We start from the raw sequence: 24,627 nt of genomic DNA, 5'->3' as shown, positions 1-24,627 counted from the left end.
CGTGAAAATGTGCCTTAAATCTTTGAATATATATTCTTTCGGTGTTTCAGTTTTTAACTCAAATCTTTGCTTCTGGGGGGTCCCTAGAACAACATATTTTCAGATGGGGGTCGGCGGCATAGTAAATATATAATCTTTGGGGTCCTTGACATGAAATATTGAGGAACCACTGATGTAGAAACATGAGGTTTTTCAGAAAAAATACATTTAAAAAAAATGCATCTTTTAAATTTCGACGTCAGGCCTAAATGATTATTTTCAGAATCGTAGACCGTATCGTTCGTCCGAAGTAAGTGGGAGGGGCCTATTTTTTTGTTCTCTTCTAATTGGCTGTTGAAGAAGACTCCTCCTCCTCTACCGACAACAACAATGGCGGAGGTGGTCGTGCTGATCGGACTAAGATGTGCGGTCACGGGGAAGAGCTATTGAGCCACTAAACACAGTTGAAGAGCTATTGAGCCACTAAACACAGTTCTAAACACAGAGCTATTGAGCCACTAAACACAGTTGAAGAGCTATTGAGCCACTAAACACAGTTCTAAACACAGAGCTATTGAGCCACTAAACACAGTTCTAAACACAGAGCTATTGAGCCACTAAACACAGTTCTAAACACAGAGCTATTGAGCCACTAAACACAGTTCTAAACACAGAGCTATTGAGCCACTAAACACAGTTCTAAACACAGAGCTATTGAGCCACTAAACACAGTTCTAAACACAGAGCTATTGAGCCACTAAACACAGTTCTAAACACAGAGCTATTGAGCCACTAAACACAGTTCTAAACACAGAGCTATTGAGCCACTAAACACAGTCGCTTTATTTATCCAGTGTGATTTGACATGTAAAACTCTTCAAAAGGCCTAGAAAGGCCTCATCCACCACCTTGCTCTGTTTCCAATGCATTGAGGCTGAAGGGGAAGCAATGGAACGCGGAGCTGCCGATCGACGAGAGCTTTGATTAGCGGTAAACCAACTTTATAGGTTTGTCATTAAATAAAGTTAACTAGTTAGCTAATTAACTCGTTAAAGGCGTCGTTGGCGGGATTTCGTTAAAAAGGCGTTTCTATGTTTCTATGTCAGTGGTTCTCACAGGGTTAAAACCTCATGTTTCTATATCAGTGGTTCTCACAGGGTTAAAACCTCATGTTTCTATATCAGTGGTTCTCACAGGGTTAAAACCTCATGTTTCTATATCAGTGGTTCTCACAGGGTTAAAACCTCATGTTTCTATATCAGTGGTTCTCACAGGGTTAAAACCTCATGTTTCTATATCAGTGGTTCTCACAGGGTTAAAACCTCATGTTTCTATATCAGTGGTTCTCACAGGGAACCGAAGCAAAGATTTGAGGTCAAAACGTTCGCTCTGAAAGAATATATATTTAAAGATTTGCGACCACATTTTCACGATTTTTCAGATCTACAAGCTCGTAGTGCGGCACCGAGTGCCGCGCTACAAGCTTGTAGATCTGCTATTTGTCAACAGCTAAAGCACAACATAATGCTTTTAAAAACACCAAAAGGGGTGTTCCCGCCCAGGACGGGTTAAAAGAAGTCCTTAGCCAATCGGAATGAGTTACCATGACCTTTGAACCCCCCGCAGACGACGGCGAGGCGGTCAGCAGCTCCTACGAGTCGTACGACGAGGAGGAAGTGACCCGCGGGAAGTGCTCGGTGGCCACGCCCCCTCCCCCCGCGGCGGCGGCCACGCCCCCACCGGGAGGCGAGGCGCAGCACCAGTGGCCGTCAGCAGAGGCCAGCATCGAGCTGATGAAGGACGCGCGCATCTGCGCCTTCCTGTGGAGGAAGAAGTGGCTGGGCCAGTGGGCCAAGCAGCTGTGTGTGGTCAGGGAACAGCGCCTCCTGGTGAGTGGGAGGACCATAGACTAGATGGCCCAGTGCATTGTGGGATGTGTAGTTCTATGTACTCTACCAGCCCATGGACATATATAAAGGCTAGATGGCCCAGTGCATTGTGGGATGTGTAGTTCTATGTACTCTACCAGCCCATAGACATATATAAAGGCTAGATGGCCCAGTGCATTGTGGGATGTGTAGTTCTATGTACTCTACCAGCCCATAGACATCTATAAAGGCTAGATGGCCCTAGTGCATTGTGGGATGTGTAGTTCTATGTACTCTACCAGCCCATAGACATATATAAAGGCTAGATTGCCCAGTGCACTGTGGGATGTGTAGTTCTATGTACTCTACCAGCCCATAGACATCTATAAAGGCTAGATGGCCCTAGTGCATTGTGGGATGTGTAGTTCTATGTACTCTACCAGCCCATAGACATATATAAAGGCTAGATGGCCCAGTGCATTGTGGGATGTCTAGTTCTATGTACTCTACCAGCCCATAGACATGTATAAAGGCTAGATGGCCCAGTGCACTGTGGGATGTGTAGTTCTACTCTACCAGCCCATAGACATGTATAAAGGCTAGATGGCCCAGTGCATTGTGGGATGTGTAGTTCTATGTACTCTACCAGCCCATAGACATATAAAGGCTAGATGGCCCAGGGCATTGTGGGATGTGTAGTTCTATGTACTCTACCAGCCCATGGACATCTATAAAGGCTAGATGGCCCAGTGCACTGTGGGATGTGTAGTTCTATGTACTCTACCAGCCCATGGACATCTAGAAAGGCCAGATGGCTCAAGGCAGAGTCTCTGACGTAGTTCACCCGGCGGCCATCTTGCCTCGGGGCTACAGTACAGTATGTTCTTTGGCAGCTCAAACAAAAACTAACTCGCTCAAATCTGGACGGATTTACAAACGGGTTGGTTTATTACAAACGTTGTCAACGTGGCTATGATTCAGGACGCTTATCTGCTTAATGTTGTTTTTGTATGCGGACGTCTCTGACGTTTATAACAAACCAAACTTAGCAAGTTATGGATATTTAAATTGATATTACTTTATTTGTGCATTAATATTAATATAATATATTCATATATTAATGTTCATAATTATGACTAGAATTAATTAGCTTATAATTGCATCGGTTGACCTCATGGTGGCGCTATAACAGCCCACTTTACGTGTTGGCTTATAACTCTTGAACCGTACGTCGTAAAATCTAGATAAAAGATTCCCTGGATTCCTTTGGTCATGACGCATCTCCCCATATAGGCCACGCCCATTTGTGGCAGGATAGATTTTCCGCCATTTAGAATTTTCTTCAAAACCCACTTTTTGATCATGAACCTACAGATTTTGTCCAAATCTCACAGAAATCGGTACACATGATCTCTGGACCTATCCGATTGCGTTTTTAAAAAAAATCTGAATTTTAGATTTTTTTTGTCCGTATCGTCGTCCGAAGTTAGTAGGAGGGGCCTATTTTACAAACAATGCCACAAATCATGAACCCAACGTCTAATCACATGTCCTGGGGGATGGCGTCAACACAGAGCCAAATTCAGCAGCAATTCCATTTTCATCCATAGGGGGCGCCGCAAAATGCAAAAAAAATTACCCCAAAAACATGATTTTTGGGGTTAAATCCCCTCCAAATTACTTACACATGATCACAGGGGTGACTTGACATTGTAATTGGCTAGCAAAATTATTGGGAGGGGCCTATTAATAGGGGAGCCTATCACTTTCTGTAATTTTGGAATGTAAATCTTTGGAGACGGGTATATCTTGATTCTTGAGGTTTTTTTATGTCGGGTTTAGCATGTTTAATTAGCATAAATAGCTAATGAATTGCCAAAAACAGGAAATGGAAATAACTTAAGTCCATGTTTGTGATGTCCAGAAATTCATCTGTTATCATTGTGAAGTCATACAACCTTTCCGAATTAGCATAATTAGCATACATTATGCAAAAACGAGGTGACATTTTTTTTTACGTTTAGTGAACTTTGAAAGCTTCTCACAGACTCTAAGTGTATGTTTACAACTCCAGGAATTATTATCATCCTATGAATAAATAACGCAACCCTTTGTCTATGTAACAATTATGTAATAATCTCTCCTCAGTGCTACAAGAGCAGTAAGGAACAGCTCCCCCTGCTGGACGTCAGTCTGCAGGGCTGCAGCGTGGTCTACAAGGACAAACAGCCAACCAGGAGGAAGGAGCACAAGCTGAAGGTCATCCCTCTGGGAGGAGAGGCCATCGTCCTGGGGCTGCAGAGCAGGGAGCAGGCCGAGGAGTGGCTCAGGGTAAGACCTGGAGGAGAGGCCATCGTCCTGGGGCTGCAGAGCAGGGAGCAGGCCGAGGAGTGGCTCAGGGTAAGACCTGGAGGAGAGGCCATCGTCCTGGGGCTGCAGAGCAGGGAGCAGGCCGAGGAGTGGCTCAGGGTAAGACCTGGACCTGGACCTAGACCTGAAGCTGGAGCAGGCCGAGGAGTGGCTCAGGGTAAGACCTGGACCTGGCCCTGGAGCTGGAGCAGGCCGAGGAGTGGCTCAGGGTAAGACCTGGACCTGGCCCTGGAGCTGGAGCAGGCCGAGGAGTGGTAAGACCTGGAGCTGGGGCTGCAGAGCAGGGAGCAGGCCAGTGTTGTTTTGGTCGACCAAAACTAAGACGAAAAATGTTTCGACTACTGTCTACTACCTTTTTTCACTGACGAAAACTAAACGGAAACTAAATGAAAACTAAGCTATGATGAATGAGGATTTCGTCAACAGCTAAAAACTAGACTAAAATGTTAGGAAGGGACTAGTGGACAAGAGATCCAGTATAAGTCATTTTACACTTTGCATGCTGAAAATAGCAGATCTACAAGATCTACAAGCTTCTAACATTTTGGAGGTTGTGTGTCTTTGCACTGCCCCAGGCGATGTTCTTCACAACGTGTGTGTATGTGCGTGTGGTGCGTGCGTGCGTGCATGCGTGCGTGTGTGCACGTTCGTGCGTGCACGTACGTGCGTGTGTGTGTGCGTGCTCCTCTCCTCCAGGTCATTCAGGACATCAGTCCTCGGCCGGCAGAGAGCGGTGACCCCCACGTGACCTCTGACTCTCCTAGACTCATCTGTACCAAGGTTAGAGATTACTGTAATAGATTACTGTAATATTTAATAGATTACTGTAATATAATCTATTACAGTAGAAGAAGAGGCCAACCCCCCCAAAAAAAAAGAAAAATCTAAAATAAAAAATATATTTTTTCCCGTTTGATTACAATGACAAAGCGCTAGGACGTGTTGTGCACACGTCGTTGAGATCCGTCGGTTGGATTAGCTAGGACGTTCCCAGACGTTGTACGGACGGAATGTGTTAATAATAGCAATACACCATTGTGTCCACCAGGGGGAGCTCAGTGCCTCAGAGAGCGGCAGCAGCACAGACAGCCACGCAGACACTCCTGACGCCAAAGACGGTGAGATGACACTTTTTTATTTTTTTATTCATTCATTTGTGTTTTTATCCATCCTACATTATGTCCAGCTTTGAGGGTCTGTGTAAACACAAACATTTAAGACAAAAGGTGAGGACGCAGTCTGTGATTGGCCAGAATGAGATGATGTAATCATTCATGATGATACGAGCGCCCCTCACTTCACACGGGTGTGATTTTTTTTATTGATCTCTAAGCCAGATATGCAATCTGTTTTTTTTCCCTCTCTTCTTAATATTTATTTTTACAGAAATGTGTGGGTTTCTTGTACCGTAAAAAGAAAATCCCTTTTGATGAATAAAGTGAAGTTGGAAGTCGAAGATAATGGCTGGGTTTCTCAAAGAACACGTGCGTGAGAGTTGTGGTGTAGCACATGCTCAGATGCCCTCTAGGCCGCACACAGAAGCCTGTCTGCTGCCTAATTGGCTGCATGGGCAGCGAATCAGACACCATGTCCTTTTTTGGGAAACACCGTCTAAACACGACAACATAGACATAGAATACCTAGATAGAGCACAGCCTTACGTGTCATAAGGCCTCCTGCATGAATGAATTTAGAAGCAACCCCGTTTTTCCTAAAGACCTTTTAACACTAGCGCGTCGGAGCGGTCTGGCTGACCGATTTTGAAATTTTGAAGTGGATTTTCTTTGCCCATAAAGTCCTGAAAAAGTTCCCCTTGCATGACTTTTTCTAAATGTTCGATTCAAACCATCTCTGTTTTTTTTCCATCTGAAACGTTTTGGAAATATGATTTTAGACATAATTCTACTACTAAGTCTTCTCTTTTTCGGTCCGTGGGACCGCTCTTAGACTTCTCACCCTTTCTCCCCCGCAAGCAGTGAAGTTCACACCTCCCTCCCGGCTGGAGACGGGCATTGTTCAAGCTAATGTGTCATTTGCATTCCAACTACTTCCACATGTAGGCAAACTTACATTACGAATGTACTCACAGCATAGACTAAATGGTGTTTAATAATACATTTTATAGCATGATCTGTTTGACCCGACCGACATTTCCTTTCCTTGGAGCGAGAATGCTTGCCGATAAGCGATTCAAAATAAAAATGACAGTGTTTGAAATCAGTCCAACCCGATAGACGTCCCGAACCTCTAAATGTTTTGTCAGTGAAAAGATAACAGTTCTGTCCGTCCTTCTTTGTCTGTAAACGTTTCTGCACGCTACCAGTGGAACTGTGGAACTGATTTTCATGCATCACGTCTCTCTTTTTTTTTTCTCTCCCTCTCTCGGAGATAATATGTTCATGGATCCAAGTAACTGACGGTGAGGTATGCGGAAGTGCATTTTAGATAACGCTGTAGCACTATTTGTGGCGGCGATGCGTCACATGACTTGTTCTATCCTATGGTGTATATATAAACCGTGCTGCTATAAAAATTCTGCTACGGGCCTCTCTGCTGGCACAATCAATCAAATATATATAAATTACATCGATCATAGGCAGTGGGTCTGTAAGGCTAGGCAAGGCTTGGCCTTCACAAAAACACTTTTTCGGGAGAAATAAACAGACATTGTTTGTGACTTTATTTTTCGGAGGGCACGCTAAACGAACAGTGTAAAAATGACATCAATGACATGAATCATTCCAACGCGATAGACCTCCCTCCCTATAATGTTTCCCCTCTATATAAAAATGACAATATATAACGCTAATGTCGCATTTCTCTGTGTGTGCCTGGCTCTGGCTGTTACAATAACGTGTGTTAGCCTATTTTATTGTCTCAATACAAAGTCGGACAGTGTTTGCTGCGCAAGGCTAATTAATTATAGTGACGATGTGAGCGCTATATTGAATATATAGCGCTCACATCGTCACTATAATTATAGTTTGGTAAACTGAAATGAAAAAGAAAAAATAACTTGAGTTGTCCTGTCAGTTGAAACTGCTGCCTTGAATTAGTTGGAATGTAACATTTAGAAGCCAATGGCAAGCCGTCAACGGGTGCAGGGAGGTGTGAAGTACATTAGACGAGTGGGGGAGATAATGGCCAATCAAATCACATGAAAAACACGGTCAGCCCGACCGTTAGCCGTCTTACTAGTAGAGATTTTAAATCAGGCATGCTAGTGTTAAATATAAAAATGTCGTAATTAAATTAATATTTTTATGTCAGCATCATCTAGATAATTTCCATCTTGCCATATGTGTTATATTTCTTTTAGAATTATTTGATTACCCATGACAGCACACTTAGGAAAATGTGGCTATTATAACTCCATGCGTCGTCTTCATTAATGGAGTAGGCTAATTATTTTTTTGGACAGGCGCCCCACCAAGCCTGAACCAAAATGTGTTTAATTTAAACCATCATCACCACTGTCCCTCTCCCCTCTCTCTCTCGGAGTCGGGTTAGCTAATTTGCTAAAAAATTACCATAATGTTAGGCCCGAAGCCCGATAAAGCCCGGAAAAAAAGATAAGAACGCCACTTTAATGGACAGCGCAGCGGCGCGCACCGTGGTTCAGTGTGTGTCTGTGTGAGAGTGAGAACGGAGTTCAATGGACTTATCGCCGAAATAAAGGATTTATGTAGCTCACGCTAGACTGTTAATGTTCCATTTCCATATCATTCTAATGGATTCCATTTCCAGTGGTGGTGAATAGCTCCCCTTAGTTTCCTCTGAAGTGAAGCACCTATATGTCCAAGACTCCAGGTAGCCTATCGTCCACGTTCGGTGTCCAAAAGAACAAACAAGACTCCAGGTAGCCTATCGTCCACGTTCGGTGTCCAAAAGAACAAACAAGACTCCAGGTAGCCTATCGTCCCTGTTCTGACTCCAGGTAGCCTATCGTCCCTGTTCTGACTCCAGGTAACCTATCGTCCCTGTTCTGACTCCAGGTAGCCTATCGTCCCTGTTCTGACTCCAGGTAGCCTATCGTCCCTGTTCTGACTCCAGGTAGCCTATCGTCCCTGTTCTGACTCCAGGTAGCCTATCGTCCCTGTTCTGACTCCAGGTAGCCTAACGTCCCTGTTCTGACTCCAGGTAGCCTATCGTCCCGACTCCAGGTAGCCTATCGTCCCGACTCCAGGTAGCCTATCGTCCCGACTCCAGGTAGCCTATCGTCCCGACTCCAGGTAGCCTATCGTCCCTGTTCTGACTCCAGGTAGCCTATCGTCCCGACTCCAGGTAGCCTATCGTCCCTGTTCTGACTCCAGGTAGCCTATCGTCCCGACTCCAGGTAGCCTATCGTCCCTGTTCTGACTCCAGGTAGCCTATCGTCCCTGTTCTGACTCCAGGTAGCCTATCGTCCCTGTTCTGACTCCAGGTAGCCTATCGTCCCTGTTCTGACTCCAGGTAGCCTATCGTCCCTGTTCTGACTCCAGGTAGCCTATCGTCCCTGTTCTGACTCCAGGTAGCCTATCGTCCCTGTTCTGACTCCAGGTAGCCTATCGTCCCGACTCCAGGTAGCCTATCGTCCCGACTCCAGGTAGCCTATCGTCCCGACTCCAGGTAGCCTATCGTCCCGACTCCAGGTAGCCTATCGTCCCTGTTCTGACTCCAGGTAGCCTATCGTCCCGACTCCAGGTAGCCTATCGTCCCTGTTCTGACTCCAGGTAGCCTATCGTCCCGACTCCAGGTAGCCTATCGTCCCTGTTCTGACTCCAGGTAGCCTATCGTCCCTGTTCTGACTCCAGGTAGCCTATCGTCCCTGTTCTGACTCCAGGTAGCCTATCGTCCCTGTTCTGACTCCAGGTAGCCTATCGTCCCTGTTCTGACTCCAGGTAGCCTATCGTCCCTGTTCTGACTCCAGGTAGCCTATCGTCCCGACTCCAGGTAGCCTATCGTCCCGACTCCAGGTAGCCTATCGTCCCGACTCCAGGTAGCCTATCGTCCCGACTCCAGGTAGCCTATCGTCCCTGTTCTGACTCCAGGTAGCCTATCGTCCCGACTCCAGGTAGCCTATCGTCCCTGTTCTGACTCCAGGTAGCCTATCGTCCCGACTCCAGGTAGCCTATCGTCCCTGTTCTGACTCCAGGTAGCCTATCGTCCCTGTTCTGACTCCAGGTAGCCTATCGTCCCTGTTCTGACTCCAGGTAGCCTATCGTCCCTGTTCTGACTCCAGGTAGCCTATCGTCCCTGTTCTGACTCCAGGTAGCCTATCGTCCCTGTTCTGACTCCAGGTAGCCTATCGTCCCTGTTCTGACTCCAGGTAGCCTATCGTCCCTGTTCTGACTCCAGGTAGCCTATCGTCCCTGTTCTGACTCCAGGTAGCCTATCGTCCCTGTTCTGACTCCAGGTAGCATATCGTCCCTGTTCTGACTCCAGGTAGCCTATCGTCCCTGTTCTGACTCCAGGTAGCCTATCGTCCCGACTCCAGGTAGCCTATCGTCCCTGTTCTGACTCCAGGTAGCCTATCGTCCCTGTTCTGACTCCAGGTAGCCTATCGTCCCTGTTCTGACTCCAGGTAGCCTATCGTCCCTGTTCTGACTCCAGGTAGCCTATCGTCCCTGTTCTGACTCCAGGTAGCCTATCGTCCCTGTTCTGACTCCAGGTAGCCTATCGTCCCTGTTCTGACTCCAGGTAGCCTATCGTCCCTGTTCTGACTCCAGGTAGCCTATCGTCCCTGTTCTGACTCCAGGTAGCCTATCGTCCCTGTTCTGACTCCAGGTAGCCTATCGTCCCTGTTCTGACTCCAGGTAGCCTATCGTCCCTGTTCTGACTCCAGGTAGCCTATCGTCCCTGTTCTGACTCCAGGTAGCCTATCGTCCCTGTTCTGACTCCAGGTAGCCTATCGTCCCTGTTCTGACTCCAGGTAGCCTATCGTCCCTGTTCTGACTCCAGGTAGCCTATCGTCCCTGTTCTGACTCCAGCTAGCCTATCGTCCCTGTTCTGACTCCAGGTAGCCTATCGTCCCTGTTCTGACTCCAGGTAGCCTATCGTCCCCGTTCTGACTCCAGGTAGCCTATCGTCCCCGTTCTGACTCCAGGTAGCCTATCGTCCCCGTTCTGACTCCAGGTAGCCTATCGTCCCTGTTCTGACTCCAGGTAGCCTATCGTCCCTGTTCTGACTCCAGGTAGCCTATCGTCCCTGTTCTGACTCCAGGTAGCCTATCGTCCCCGTTCTGACTCCAGGTAGCCTATCGTCCCCGTTCTGACTCCAGGTAGCCTATCGTCCCCGTTCTGACTCCAGGTAGCCTATCGTCCCTGTTCTGACTCCAGGTAGCCTATCGTCCCTGTTCTGACTCCAGGTAGCCTATCGTCCCTGTTCTGACTCCAGGTAGCCTATCGTCCCTGTTCTGACTCCAGGTAGCCTATCGTCCCTGTTCTGACTCCAGGTAGCCTATCGTCCCTGTTCTGACTCCAGGTAGCCTATCGTCCCTGTTCTGACTCCAGGTAGCCTATCGTCCCTGTTCTGACTCCAGGTAGCCTATCGTCCCTGTTCTGACTCCAGGTAGCCTATCGTCCCTGTTCTGACTCCAGGTAGCCTATCGTCCCTGTTCTGACTCCAGGTAGCCTATCGTCCCTGTTCTGACTCCAGGTAGCCTATCGTCCCTGTTCTGACTCCAGGTAGCCTATCGTCCCTGTTCTGACTCCAGGTAGCCTATCGTCCCCGTTCTGACTCCAGGTAGCCTATCGTCCCCGTTCTGACTCCAGGTAGCCTATCGTCCCCGTTCTGACTCCAGGTAGCCTATCGTCCCCGTTCTGACTCCAGGTAGCCTATCGTCCCTGTTCTGACTCCAGGTAGCCTATCGTCCCTGTTCTGACTCCAGGTAGCCTATCGTCCCTGTTCTGACTCCAGGTAGCCTATCGTCCCTGTTCTGACTCCAGGTAGCCTATCGTCCCTGTTCTGACTCCAGGTAGCCTATCGTCCCTGTTCTGACTCCAGGTAGCCTATCGTCCCTGTTCTGACTCCAGGTAGCCTATCGTCCCTGTTCTGACTCCAGGTAGCCTATCGTCCCTGTTCTGACTCCAGGTAGCCTATCGTCCCCGTTCTGACTCCAGGTACCCTATCGTCCCTGTTCTGACTCCAGGTAGCCTATCGTCCCCGTTCTGACTCCAGGTACCCTATCGTCCCTGTTCGGTGTCCAAAAGAACAAACAAAGTTTACAAACAAAGTGGGCACATATAACGAGGCGCGCCGCCGCACCGAGGGACGGCGGTTATAATACTAATCATTTTGTAAATCAAAGCCTGTAGCCTGCAGTGGACTGTAACATTGCGTGGTCATCTTACACTACAGAATGATATCATTTATATGGATCGGTTGGTGACTATATGGTTGATTATATGATTAGTTATTCATCGCAGCCAGCTGGGTTTAACGAGATAGCTCAGTGCAACTGTCTGCAACATGACGAAAACCAGCTATCGTGTGATAATCCGATCCGATTGATTTCATAAAACATTTAGCATATGTATGTATGTATGTCCGTACGTCCGTCCGTACGTACGTACGTACGTACGTACGTACGTACGTACGTACGTACATACAATGCAGACATCTTCAACCATATTTGATAGCAAATTAAATTTAAGAAAATTTAAGAAATGTAAGAAAGATTGGCCACATATTATTCTTAAACATGAGCTATGAAGCATTATCACTTTAATGCAAGCCTATTTAACACATTTAGACCTGAGTTAAAACATTGACTCTGAAAGAATATATATTCAAAGATTTGCACCACATTTTTATGATTTTTCAAAAATAGCAGATCTACAAGCCGAGTAATTTAACTCTTGAGAGTGTAAAATAAAACATCAAGAGTTAAATCTCTGTAAGGGTCCAACTCTCTGTCATTTAGCTGGGGACCACCTGGAAGCCCCTCAAGGGCCACTGGTTGTCCCCGGACCACCTGGAAGCCCCTCAAGGACCGCTGGTGGTCCCCGGACCCCCTGGAAGCACCTCAAGGACCACTGGTGGTCCCCGGACCACTGGTTGAGAACCACTGGTCTAATCCACTATAGAAGTATGAACTGAACTGTTCCTCTTTAATCCACTATAGAAGTATGAACTGAACTGAACTGTTCCTCTTTAATCCACTATAGAAGTATGAACTGAACTGAACTGTTCCTCTTTAATCCACTATAGAAGTATGAACTGAACTAACTGTTCCTCTTTAATCCACTATAGAAGTATGAACTGAACTGTTCCTCTTTAATCCACTATAGAAGTATGAACTGAACTGAACTGTTCCTCTTTAATCCACTATAGAAGTATGAACTGAACTGAACTGTTCCTCTTTAATCCACTATAGAAGTATGAACTGAACTGAACTGTTCCTCTTTAATCCACTATAGAAGTATGAACTGAACTGTTCCTCTTTAATTCACTATAGAAGTATGAACTGAACTGAACTGTTCCTCTTTAATCCACTATAGAAGTATGAACTGAACTGTTCCTCTTTAATCCACTATAGAAGTATGAACTGAACTGAACTGTTCCTCTTTAATCCACTATAGAAGTATGAACTGAACTGAACTGTTCCTCTTTAATCCACTATAGAAGTATGAACTGAACTGAACTGTTCCTCTTTAATCCACTATAGAAGTATGAACTGAACTGTTCCTCTTTAATCCACTATAGAAGTATGAACTGAACTGAACTGTTCCTCTTTAATCCACTATAGAAGTATGAACTGAACTGAACTGTTCCTCTTTAATCCACTATAGAAGTATGAACTGAACTGAACTGTTCCTCTTTAATCCACTATAGAAGTATGAACTGAACTGAACTGTTCCTCTTTAATCCACTATAGAAGTATGAACTGAACTGAACTGTTCCTCTTTAATCCACTATAGAAGTATGAACTGAACTGTTCCTCTTTAATCCACTATAGAAGTATGAACTGAACTGAACTGTTCCTCTTTAATCCACTATAGAAGTATGAACTGAACTGAACTGTTCCTCTTTAATCCACTATAGAAGTATGAACTGAACTGAACTGTTCCTCTTTAATCCACTATAGAAGTATGAACTGAACTGAACTGTTCCTCTTTAATCCACTATAGAAGTATGAACTGAACTGTTCGTCTTTAATCCACTATAGAAGTATGAACTGAACTGTTCCTCTTTAATCCACTATAGAAGTATGAACTGAACTGAACTGTTCCTCTTTAATCCACTATAGAAGTATGAACTGAACTGAACTGTTCCTCTTTAATCCACTATAGAAGTATGAACTGAACTGAACTGTTCGTCTTTAATCCACTATAGAAGTATGAACTGAACTGAACTGTTCGTCTTTAATCCACTATAGAAGTATGAACTGAACTGAACTGTTCCTCTTTAATCCACTATAGAAGTATGAACTGAACTGAACTGTTCGTCTTTAATCCACTATAGAAGTATGAACTGAACTGTTCCTCTTTAATCCACTATAGAAGTATGAACTGAACTGAACTGTTCCTCTTTAATCCACTATAGAAGTATGAACTGAACTGAACTGTTCATCTTTAATCCACTATAGAAGTATGAACTGAACTGAACTGTTCCTCTTTAATCCACTATAGAAGTATGAACTGAACTGAACTGTTCCTCTTTAATCCACTATAGAAGTATGAACTGAACTGAACTGTTCCTCTTTAATCCACTATAGAAGTATGAACTGAACTGAACTGTTCCTCTTTAATCCACTATAGAAGTATGAACTGAACTGAACTGTTCCTCTTTAATCCACTATAGAAGTATGAACTGAACTGAACTGTTCCTCTTTAATCCACTATAGAAGTATGAACTGAACTGTTCCTCTTTAATCCACTATAGAAGTATGAACTGAACTGAACTGTTCGTCTTTAATCCACTATAGAAGTATGAACTGAACTGTTGCTCTTTAATCCACTATAGAAGTATGAACTGAACTGTTCCTCTTTAATCCACTATAGAAGTATGAACTGAACTGAACTGTTCGTCTTTAATCCACTATAGAAGTATGAACTGAACTGAACTGTTCGTCTTTAATCCACTATAGAAGTATGAACTGAACTGAACTGTTCCTCTTTAATCCACTATAGAAGTATGAACTGAACTGAACTGTTCCTCTTTAATCCACTATAGAAGTATGAACTGAACTGAACTGTTCGTCTTTAATCCACTATAGAAGTATGAACTGAACTGAACTGTTCCTCTTTAATCCACTATAGAAGTATGAACTGAACTGAACTGTTCCTCTTTAATCCACTATAGAAGTATGAACTGAACTGAACTGTTCCTCTTTAATCCACTATAGAAGTATGAACTGAACTGAACTGTTCCTCTTTAATCCACTATAGAAGTATGAACTGAACTGTTCCTCTTTAATCCACTATAGAAGTATGAACTGAACTGTTCCTCTTTAATCCACTATAGAAGTAAGAACTGAACTGAACTGTTCCTCTTTAATCCACTATAGAAGTATGAACTGAACTGAACTGTTCCTCTTTAATCCACTATAGAAGTATGAACTGAACTGAACTGTTCCTCTTTAATCCACTATAGAAGTATGAACTGAACTGAACTGTTCCTCTTTAATCCACTATAGAAGTATGAACTGAACTGAACTGTTCCTCTTTAATCCACTATAGAAGTATGAACTGAACTGAACTGTTCCTCTTTAATCCACTATAGAAGTATGAACTGAACTGAACTGTTCCTCTTTAATCCACTATAGAAGTATGAACTGAACTGAACTGTTCCTCTTTAATCCACTATAGAAGTATGAACTGAACTGAACTGTTCCTCTTTAATCCACTATAGAAGTATGAACTGAACTGTTCCTCTTTAATTCACTATAGAAGTATGAACTGAACTGAACTGTTCCTCTTTAATCCACTATAGAAGTATGAACTGAACTGTTCCTCTTTAATTCACTATAGAAGTATGAACTGAACTGAACTGTTCCTCTTTAATCCACTATAGAAGTATGAACTGAACTGAACTGTTTCTCTTTAATCCACTATAGAAGTATGAACTGAACTGAACTGTTCCTCTTTAATCCACTATAGAAGTATGAACTGAACTGAACTGTTCCTCTTTAATCCACTATAGAAGTATGAACTGAACTGAACTGTTCCTCTTTAATCCACTATATAAGTATGAACTGAACTGAACTGTTCCTCTTTAATCCACTATAGAAGTATGAACTGAACTGAACTGTTTCTCTTTAATCCACTATAGAAGTATGAACTGAACTGAACTGTTCCTCTTTAATCCACTATAGAAGTATGAACTGAACTGAACTGTTCCTCTTTAATCCACTATAGAAGTATGAACTGAACTGAACTGTTCATCTTTAATCCACTATAGAAGTATGAACTGAACTGAACTGTTCCTCTTTAATCCACTATAGAAGTATGAACTGAACTGAACTGTTCCTCTTTAATCCACTATAGAAGTATGAACTGAACTGAACTGTTCCTCTTTAATCCACTATAGAAGTATGAACTGAACTGAACTGTTCCTCTTTAATCCACTATAGAAGTATGAACTGAACTGAACTGTTTCTCTTTAATCCACTATAGAAGTATGAACTGAACTGAACTGTTTCTCTTTAATCCACTATAGAAGTATGAACTGAACTGAACTGTTCCTCTTTAATCCACTATAGAAGTATGAACTGAACTAACTGTTCCTCTTTAATCCACTATAGAAGTATGAACTGAACTGAACTGTTCATCTTTAATCCACTATAGAAGTATGAACTGAACTGAACTGTTCATCTTTAATCCACTATAGAAGTATGAACTGAACTGAACTGTTCCTCTTTAATCCACTATAGAAGTATGAACTGAACTGAACTGTTCCTCTTTAATCCACTATAGAAGTATGAACTGAACTGAACTGTTCATCTTTAATCCACTATAGAAGTATGAACTGAACTGAACTGTTCCTCTTTAATCCACTATAGAAGTATGAACTGAACTGAACTGTTCGTCTTTAATCCACTATAGAAGTATGAACTGAACTGAACTGTTCCTCTTTAATCCACTATAGAAGTATGAACTGAACTGAACTGTTCCTCTTTAATCCACTATAGAAGTATGAACTGAACTGAACTGTTCCTCTTTAATCCACTATAGAAGTATGAACTGAACTGAACTGTTCGTCTTTAATCCACTATAGAAGTATGAACTGAACTGAACTGTTCCTCTTTAATCCACTATAGAAGTATGAACTGAACTGAACTGTTCCTCTTTAATCCACTATAGAAGTATGAACTGAACTGTTCCTCTTTAATCCACTATAGAAGTATGAACTGAACTGAACTGTTCGTCTTTAATCCACTATAGAAGTATGAACTGAACTGAACTGTTCGTCTTTAATCCACTATAGAAGTATGAACTGAACTGAACTGTTCCTCTTTAATCCACTATAGAAGTATGAACTGAACTGAACTGTTCCTCTTTAATCCACTATAGAAGTATGAACTGAACTGAACTGTTCGTCTTTAATCCACTATAGAAGTATGAACTGAACTGAACTGTTCCTCTTTAATCCACTATAGAAGTATGAACTGAACTGAACTGTTCCTCTTTAATCCACTATAGAAGTATGAACTGAACTGAACTGTTCCTCTTTAATCCACTATAGAAGTATGAACTGAACTGTTCCTCTTTAATCCACTATAGAAGTATGAACTGAACTGAACTGTTTCTCTTTAATCCACTATAGAAGTATGAACTGAACTGAACTGTTCGTCTTTAATCCACTATAGAAGTATGAACTGAACTGAACTGTTCGTCTTTAATCCACTATAGAAGTATGAACTGAACTGTTGCTCTTTAATCCACTATAGAAGTATGAACTGAACTGTTCCTCTTTAATCCACTATAGAAGTATGAACTGAACTGAACTGTTCGTCTTTAATCCACTATAGAAGTATGAACTGAACTGAACTGTTCCTCTTTAATCCACTATAGAAGTATGAACTGAACTGAACTGTTCCTCTTTAATCCACTATAGAAGTATGAACTGAACTGAACTGTTCCTCTTTAATCCACTATAGAAGTATGAACTGAACTGTTCCTCTTTAATCCACTATAGAAGTATGAACTGAACTGAACTGTTCCTCTTTAATCCACTATAGAAGTATGAACTGAACTGTTCCTCTTTAATCCACTATAGAAGTATGAACTGAACTGAACTGTTCCTCTTTAATTCACTATAGAAGTATGAACTGAACTGAACTGTTCCTCTTTAATCCACTATAGAAGTATGAACTGAACTGTTCCTCTTTAATCCACTATAGAAGTATGAACTGAACTGAACTGTTCCTCTTTAATCCACTATAGAAGTATGAACTGAACTGAACTGTTCGTCTTTAATCCACTATAGAAGTATGAACTGAACTGTTGCTCTTTAATCCACTATAGAAGTATGAACTGAACTGTTCCTCTTTAATCCACTATAGAAGTATGAACTGAACTGAACTGTTCGTCTTTAATCCACTATAGAAGTATGAACTGAACTGAACTGTTCCTCTTTAATCCACTATAGAAGTATGAACTGAACTGAACTGTTCCTCTTTAATCCACTATAGAAGTATGAACTGAACTGAACTGTTCCTCTTTAATCCACTATAGAAGTATGAACTGAACTGTTCCTCTTTAATCCACTATAGAAGTATGAACTGAACTGAACTGTTCCTCTTTAATCCACTATAGAAGTATGAACTGAACTGAACTGTTCCTCTTTAATCCACTATAGAAGTATGAACTGAACTGAACTGTTCCTCTTTAATCCACTATAGAAGTATGAACTGAACTGTTCCTCTTTAATTCACTATAGAAGTATGAACTGAACTGAACTGTTCCTCTTTAATCCACTATAGAAGTATGAACTGAACTGTTCCTCTTTAATTCACTATAGAAGTATGAACTGAACTGAACTGTTCCTCTTTAATCCACTATAGAAGTATGAACTGAACTGAACTGTTTCTCTTTAATCCACTATAGAAGTATGAACTGAACTGAACTGTTCCTCTTTAATCCACTATAGAAGTATGAACTGAACTGAACTGTTCCTCTTTAATCCACTATAGAAGTATGAACTGAACTGAACTGTTCATCTTTAATCCACTATAGAAGTATATCAGATACAGGTGTTGGTATTCCTGCTGGGCATTTCTGCCTGACGCACCTCCTCCAGTGCCTTTTGAACAGGTGTGCTGTGACACCTCACTGAACACCTCTGTGGGCCTAAACGGGTCATCAGCTGGGGACCACCATTCATCAACGTTTCGCTCCTTTAACCCCAGTACGTCTCATGGTGGCGGAGCGGTGGCAGGGATCTCTCCCTGCCACCCCCTGCTGATGCCCTAGGTGTTTGTCCCCCAACTCCTATGCTTCCTCCTTAGCCACAGCCAGAAGCTGCCTTTCTCCGCCTCCTCAGCCAGCTCTTTCATGGCTTTCCGATGCCCCGCTCCTGTGCATCCCATGTCGCGGAGTAGGCGAGCAGTTGAGGAACCTACGAAGCCCCTACACCCCACTTCCACAGGACAGATAACAGCTTTCCAGCCAGCCTCCCTGCACTCTGCCGCCAGGTCTGAGTACTTGGCTCGCTTCCGCTCATAAGCAGCCTCCAAACCTCCCTCCCATGGGACGGTGAGTTCGACCAGAAGGACTGTCTTGCAAGCCTCTGACCACATGACTAGGTCTGGCCGCAGCGATGTTTCCACGATCTCCCTGGGGAACTGGAGCTGCTTCCCCAGGTCGACCCTCATGGTCCACTCATTTCCCGGTGAGAGGAGTCTTGCAGTATCTCTCTGGCGGGAGGGTTTGACACCCTCTCCAGCCCTCGCAAACTGGATGGGATGTCTGCCTGGAGCGGAAGGTCTGCTGTTTGCTTCCTTTCTGCATGACTCTGACACCTCTGCCAGCTTTTTCAGAACTTGGTCGTGTCGCCATCCGTAGCGGCCTTGGGACAGCGCTGTCCTGCAGCCCGACAGGATGTGCTGGAGGCTTGCGTTGATGGTGTTGCAAAGGGGACAGGTCTCTTCGGCACCGAACCATTGGTGGATGTTTCGGGGACAAGGCAAGGTGTCATATGTTGCTCTGATCAGGAAGCTGAGCCTAGCTTGGGGGATCTTCCACAGGTCAAACCATGACATGGATCTGTCTGTGAGGCCTTCCCATGACGTCCAACGTCCTTGCTGGCCCTGGGACACCGCTTTGATGTTAAGGCGTTCCTGCTCAGTTCTTGCCACTTCTGCCACCACCATGGCTCTTCGGTCTTCTTTGGAAGCCTTTGACCAGAACAAGGGAGTGTCGCCCCTCCCAAGGCCTGCTCGACCCTCCTGGACTCTGCCAACCACCTCGCGGTGCTTCAGCCTGCCGATTGCCATGTCGACCTCTTCTTGGGCTTTCCACTTTCTTCCTGTTCTTATCTGGGTGCCCGCTGCTCTCACCAGCTGGTCAGTGGATTCCCTCAGCTCCAGCACCAGCCGAGCCTTCTCTTGCTTGTATCCCATGCTGATGGATCGCAGTGGTAGTTGTAGCGTGTTCCTACCAAAGAGGCCTACGTCTGAAAGGCATCTTGGTAGTCCCAGCCACTTCCTGATGAATGAGTTAGCCAGCCCGTCCATCTTGCTTACCACTGAAGAGGGGATTTCGCTCATCTTCAGTGGCCACATCACCCTTTGGTACAGTATGAACTGGTAACACCATACTTTGTACTTCCCAGGGAGTTGGCTTTGATTGATCTTAGCCAGGCCATCTGCGAGCTGCTTCCTCACTGTCTGCCCCATCTGCCTGTCAGAGAGCTCTGCTGTGTAGGTACGACCCAGGCTACGAACAGGTTGATCTGCCAGCAATGGGATATTCTCACCGCCTGCAACAAAGATGGTCTTGTCACTTCTGACTCCTTTCCTGATAGACAGACTGCGTGATTTGGGGGGTTTGATCTTCATCCTCGCCCAGCCCACAAGCTCGTCTATCCTCTTCAGCAGTCTTGTTGTGCATGCTGCCGTCTGGAGTACGGTGGTGATATCGTCCATGTAGCCTCTCACTGCTGGTAGCCTTTGACCTGAAGGCAGTTTCACTCCTCCGACCATCTTCCTAGCCCCTATGAGGATGATCTCAAAGGCTGCGACAAACAAGATGGGCGAGATTGAGCATCCCATGGCAATGCCTACTTCCAGCTGTTGCCAGCCTGTTGTAAAGTCCTGATGGGTGCAGCACATCTGGAGGTCTCCAAAGTACTTGGCTATCAGGGCTCTAATGCAGACTGGGACATGGAAGAAGTCCAAGGCGAACTCGATGAGTTGGTGGGGGACAGACCCGTATGCGTTGGCAAGGTCCAGCCACACAACATGTAGGTCACCTCTCTCTCTTTTCGCCCTTTGGATCTGCTCCCATATTACTGCAGAGTGTTCCACACACCCTGGGAAGCCTGGCACACCTGCCTTCTGGCAGCTGGTGTCGATGAACCCGTTGCTTGTGAGGTAGCTGGTCAACCTCTTGGCCAGGATGGAGAAGAAGATCTTCCCTTCGACATTCAGGAGAGCAATGCTCCTAAACTGGCTGATCGTACTGGAGTTCTGCTCCTTCGGGATGAAAACTGTGACAGCTCTTTGCCACTCTGAAGGGATGACTTGGTTTTTCCAAGCCACTCTCAGCAGGTTCCAGAGGTATCTCAGGACCCCTGGGCAGTACTTGTACAGCTTGTATGGTATCCCGTTAGGGCCTGGGGCTGAGGCTGCTCTTGCCTTCCGGACCACTTCTGCTACCTCGCTGAGTTTGGGGAGGGCAGCATTAAAGAGGACGGCTGGTGGAGCTGGGCGAGGAACATAACCAGGGGATCCCAGCGGAGTTGACTTGGCTGGGTCACTGTACTGCTCCTTGATGTGATTCTCCAGCTCAGATTTGGTAATCTCCAGTTTTCCGCTCCTCTTGTCCTCTAGCAGCTGTCTCGCATGCTTGAAGGGGTTTTTGAAGAAATTGCTCCTCTCTTTCTCCTTCCGCCTTCTGCGTTTGCGAATGCGCTCTGCCCTCCGTAGGCCGGCAAGATTTTTCCTCACCTCGTCCCACAGTGGCTTCAGGCCCTCCTTCTCCTCTTTGCTTGCCTTCCTCCACTGTTTTCGGAGTTGACGCCGGCTCTTCACCAACTGCTCGATCTCTATCTCCCTCCTCCCCTTCTGCATTGGGCAAGATCTCCGCTTTTCAGCAGTCACTCCAAATCTGCCTCTGCATTCCTCATACAGGATGTCTCCAATGCGGTTCAGCTTGGTTTCCACCTGGCCACGCAGTGAATGCTCCAGGATAAGGCTGAGGTCCTTGTCGAGCTTCTGCCAGACTGCAACCTCGTTTGCTTTAGGCCATTTGACCAGCTGCCTCCTTCCAGGTTCTTTCCTCTCTGTTCTCTGGCTTTGCTCCTGGTTGTTGGGGTTGCTTTGTGTTCTGTGTGTGTCTTCACCAGTGCCACTCTCAGAGGCATTGGTGTCCACCGAGGGCCCTCCTGTGTCCTCCACCTGCCTTTCTTCAGCAACGGTGGATCCCTCAGCACTGTGGTTTGCGACCTGGCTTTGGGTTCCTCTTGTCTGACCTGCGGTTGCAGTGCAATGTTGCTGATGGCCTCCCTCTTCGCACTTTTTCCTTCCCTGGTGGATCCGCAAACCTCTGAAAGTGGTCACCTTCTCCCACCCACACCTGCATCTTCTCATAATCCAAGAATCTTTGTCTATGTCCGTTCCAGTCGTTACCAAGAAATCCGTCAGTTTTGGCCGTTCTTCCATCCCGCCTCTCGGAGGGCCATCGGGTTGTTTTTTCTTATGTCTTTTCGTAGTAAGTTTAGGGTGTCCCTTTTATGGGACTAGTGGGTGAGGTAACTAGCCTTCCACTCCCGGTGCAGACTTTCCTGCAGTCATCCAGTCTTTCCTGGCTGTCTTCCAGACTTCCCTGGATGCCAACTGCCCTTTCACAGTAGTCACTGGATGCCTCCAGATTGAACATATCAGATACAGGTGTTGGTATTCCTGCTGGGCATTTCTGCCTGACGCACCTCCTCCAGTGCCTTTTGAACAGGTGTGCTGTGACACCTCACTGAACACCTCTGTGGGCCTAAACGGGTCATCAGCTGGGGACCACCATTCATCAACGTTTCGCTCCTTTAACCCCAGTACGTCTCAGTACGTCTCATCATGAACTGAACTGAACTGTTCCTCTTTAATCCACTATAGAAGTATGAACTGAACTGAACTGTTCCTCTTTAATCCACTATAGAAGTATGAACTGAACTGAACTGTTCCTCTTTAATCCACTATAGAAGTATGAACTGAACTGAACTGTTCCTCTTTAATCCACTATAGAAGTATGAACTGAACTGAACTGTTTCTCTTTAATCCACTATAGAAGTATGAACTGAACTGAACTGTTTCTCTTTAATCCACTATAGAAGTATGAACTGAACTGAACTGTTCCTCTTTAATCCACTATAGAAGTATGAACTGAACTGAACTGTTCCTCTTTAATCCACTATAGAAGTATGAACTGAACTAACTGTTCCTCTTTAATCCACTATAGAAGTATGAACTGAACTGAACTGTTTCTCTTTAATCCACTATAGAAGTATGAACTGAACTGAACTGTTCCTCTTTAATCCACTATAGAAGTATGAACTGAACTGAACTGTTCCTCTTTAATCCACTATAGAAGTATGAACTGAACTGAACTGTTCATCTTTAATCCACTATAGAAGTATGAACTGAACTGAACTGTTCCTCTTTAATCCACTATAGAAGTATGAACTGAACTGAACTGTTCATCTTTAATCCACTATAGAAGTATGAACTGAACTGAACTGTTCCTCTTTAATCCACTATAGAAGTATGAACTGAACTGAACTGTTCCTCTTTAATCCACTATAGAAGTATGAACTGAACTGAACTGTTCATCTTTAATCCACTATAGAAGTATGAACTGAACTGAACTGTTCCTCTTTAATCCACTATAGAAGTATGAACTGAACTGAACTGTTCCTCTTTAATCCACTATAGAAGTATGAACTGAACTGAACTGTTCATCTTTAATCCACTATAGAAGTATGAACTGAACTGAACTGTTCCTCTTTAATCCACTATAGAAGTATGAACTGAACTGAACTGTTCCTCTTTAATCCACTATAGAAGTATGAACTGAACTGAACTGTTCCTCTTTAATCCACTATAGAAGTATGAACTGAACTGAACTGTTCCTCTTTAATCCACTATAGAAGTATGAACTGAACTGTTCCTCTTTAATCCACTATAGAAGTATGAACTGAACTGAACTGTTCCTCTTTAATCCACTATAGAAGTATGAACTGAACTGAACTGTTCCTCTTTAATCCACTATAGAAGTATGAACTGAACTGAACTGTTCCTCTTTAATCCACTATAGAAGTATGAACTGAACTGTTCCTCTTTAATTCACTATAGAAGTATGAACTGAACTGAACTGTTCCTCTTTAATCCACTATAGAAGTATGAACTGAACTGTTCCTCTTTAATTCACTATAGAAGTATGAACTGAACTGAACTGTTCCTCTTTAATCCACTATAGAAGTATGAACTGAACTGTTCCTCTTTAATTCACTATAGAAGTATGAACTGAACTGAACTGTTCCTCTTTAATCCACTATAGAAGTATGAACTGAACTGTTCCTCTTTAATTCACTATAGAAGTATGAACTGAACTGAACTGTTCCTCTTTAATCCACTATAGAAGTATGAACTGAACTGAACTGTTTCTCTTTAATCCACTATAGAAGTATGAACTGAACTGAACTGTTCCTCTTTAATCCACTATAGAAGTATGAACTGAACTGAACTGTTCCTCTTTAATCCACTATAGAAGTATGAACTGAACTGAACTGTTCCTCTTTAATCCACTATATAAGTATGAACTGAACTGAACTGTTCCTCTTTAATCCACTATAGAAGTATGAACTGAACTGAACTGTTTCTCTTTAATCCACTATAGAAGTATGAACTGAACTGAACTGTTCCTCTTTAATCCACTATAGAAGTATGAACTGAACTGAACTGTTCCTCTTTAATCCACTATAGAAGTATGAACTGAACTGAACTGTTCCTCTTTAATCCACTATAGAAGTATGAACTGAACTGAACTGTTCATCTTTAATCCACTATAGAAGTATGAACTGAACTGAACTGTTCCTCTTTAATCCACTATAGAAGTATGAACTGAACTGAACTGTTCCTCTTTAATCCACTATAGAAGTATGAACTGAACTGAACTGTTCCTCTTTAATCCACTATAGAAGTATGAACTGAACTGAACTGTTCCTCTTTAATCCACTATAGAAGTATGAACTGAACTGAACTGTTTCTCTTTAATCC

At 44.0% G+C, this 24,627-nt stretch overlaps 1 protein-coding gene across 1 annotated transcript in view; it reads left to right on the top strand.

Annotated features, from left to right (window-relative positions):
- Positions 1-1,583: 1,583 nt before the first annotated feature.
- Positions 1,584-24,627, top strand: part of LOC306917730 (actin filament-associated protein 1-like 2) — a gene marked incomplete at its 5' end in the record, with an annotated part of 59,714 nt that continues 36,670 nt past the window's right edge. The window contains 4 exons of the mRNA XM_079530632.1: positions 1,584-1,868; positions 3,996-4,178; positions 4,914-4,997; positions 5,266-5,335. Coding sequence (XP_079386758.1) covers positions 1,584-1,868; positions 3,996-4,178; positions 4,914-4,997; positions 5,266-5,335 — 622 coding nt within the window. The remainder of the gene's footprint in view (positions 1,869-3,995; positions 4,179-4,913; positions 4,998-5,265; positions 5,336-24,627) is intronic.

Source organism: Electrona antarctica (genome assembly GCF_951216825.1).
Source record: "Electrona antarctica genome assembly, contig: scaffold_309, whole genome shotgun sequence".
NCBI classification, from domain to species: domain Eukaryota; kingdom Metazoa; phylum Chordata; class Actinopteri; order Myctophiformes; family Myctophidae; genus Electrona; species Electrona antarctica.
Note: the sequence above shows the minus strand (reverse complement) of the source record. Positions and strands in the feature narration are given on the sequence as shown.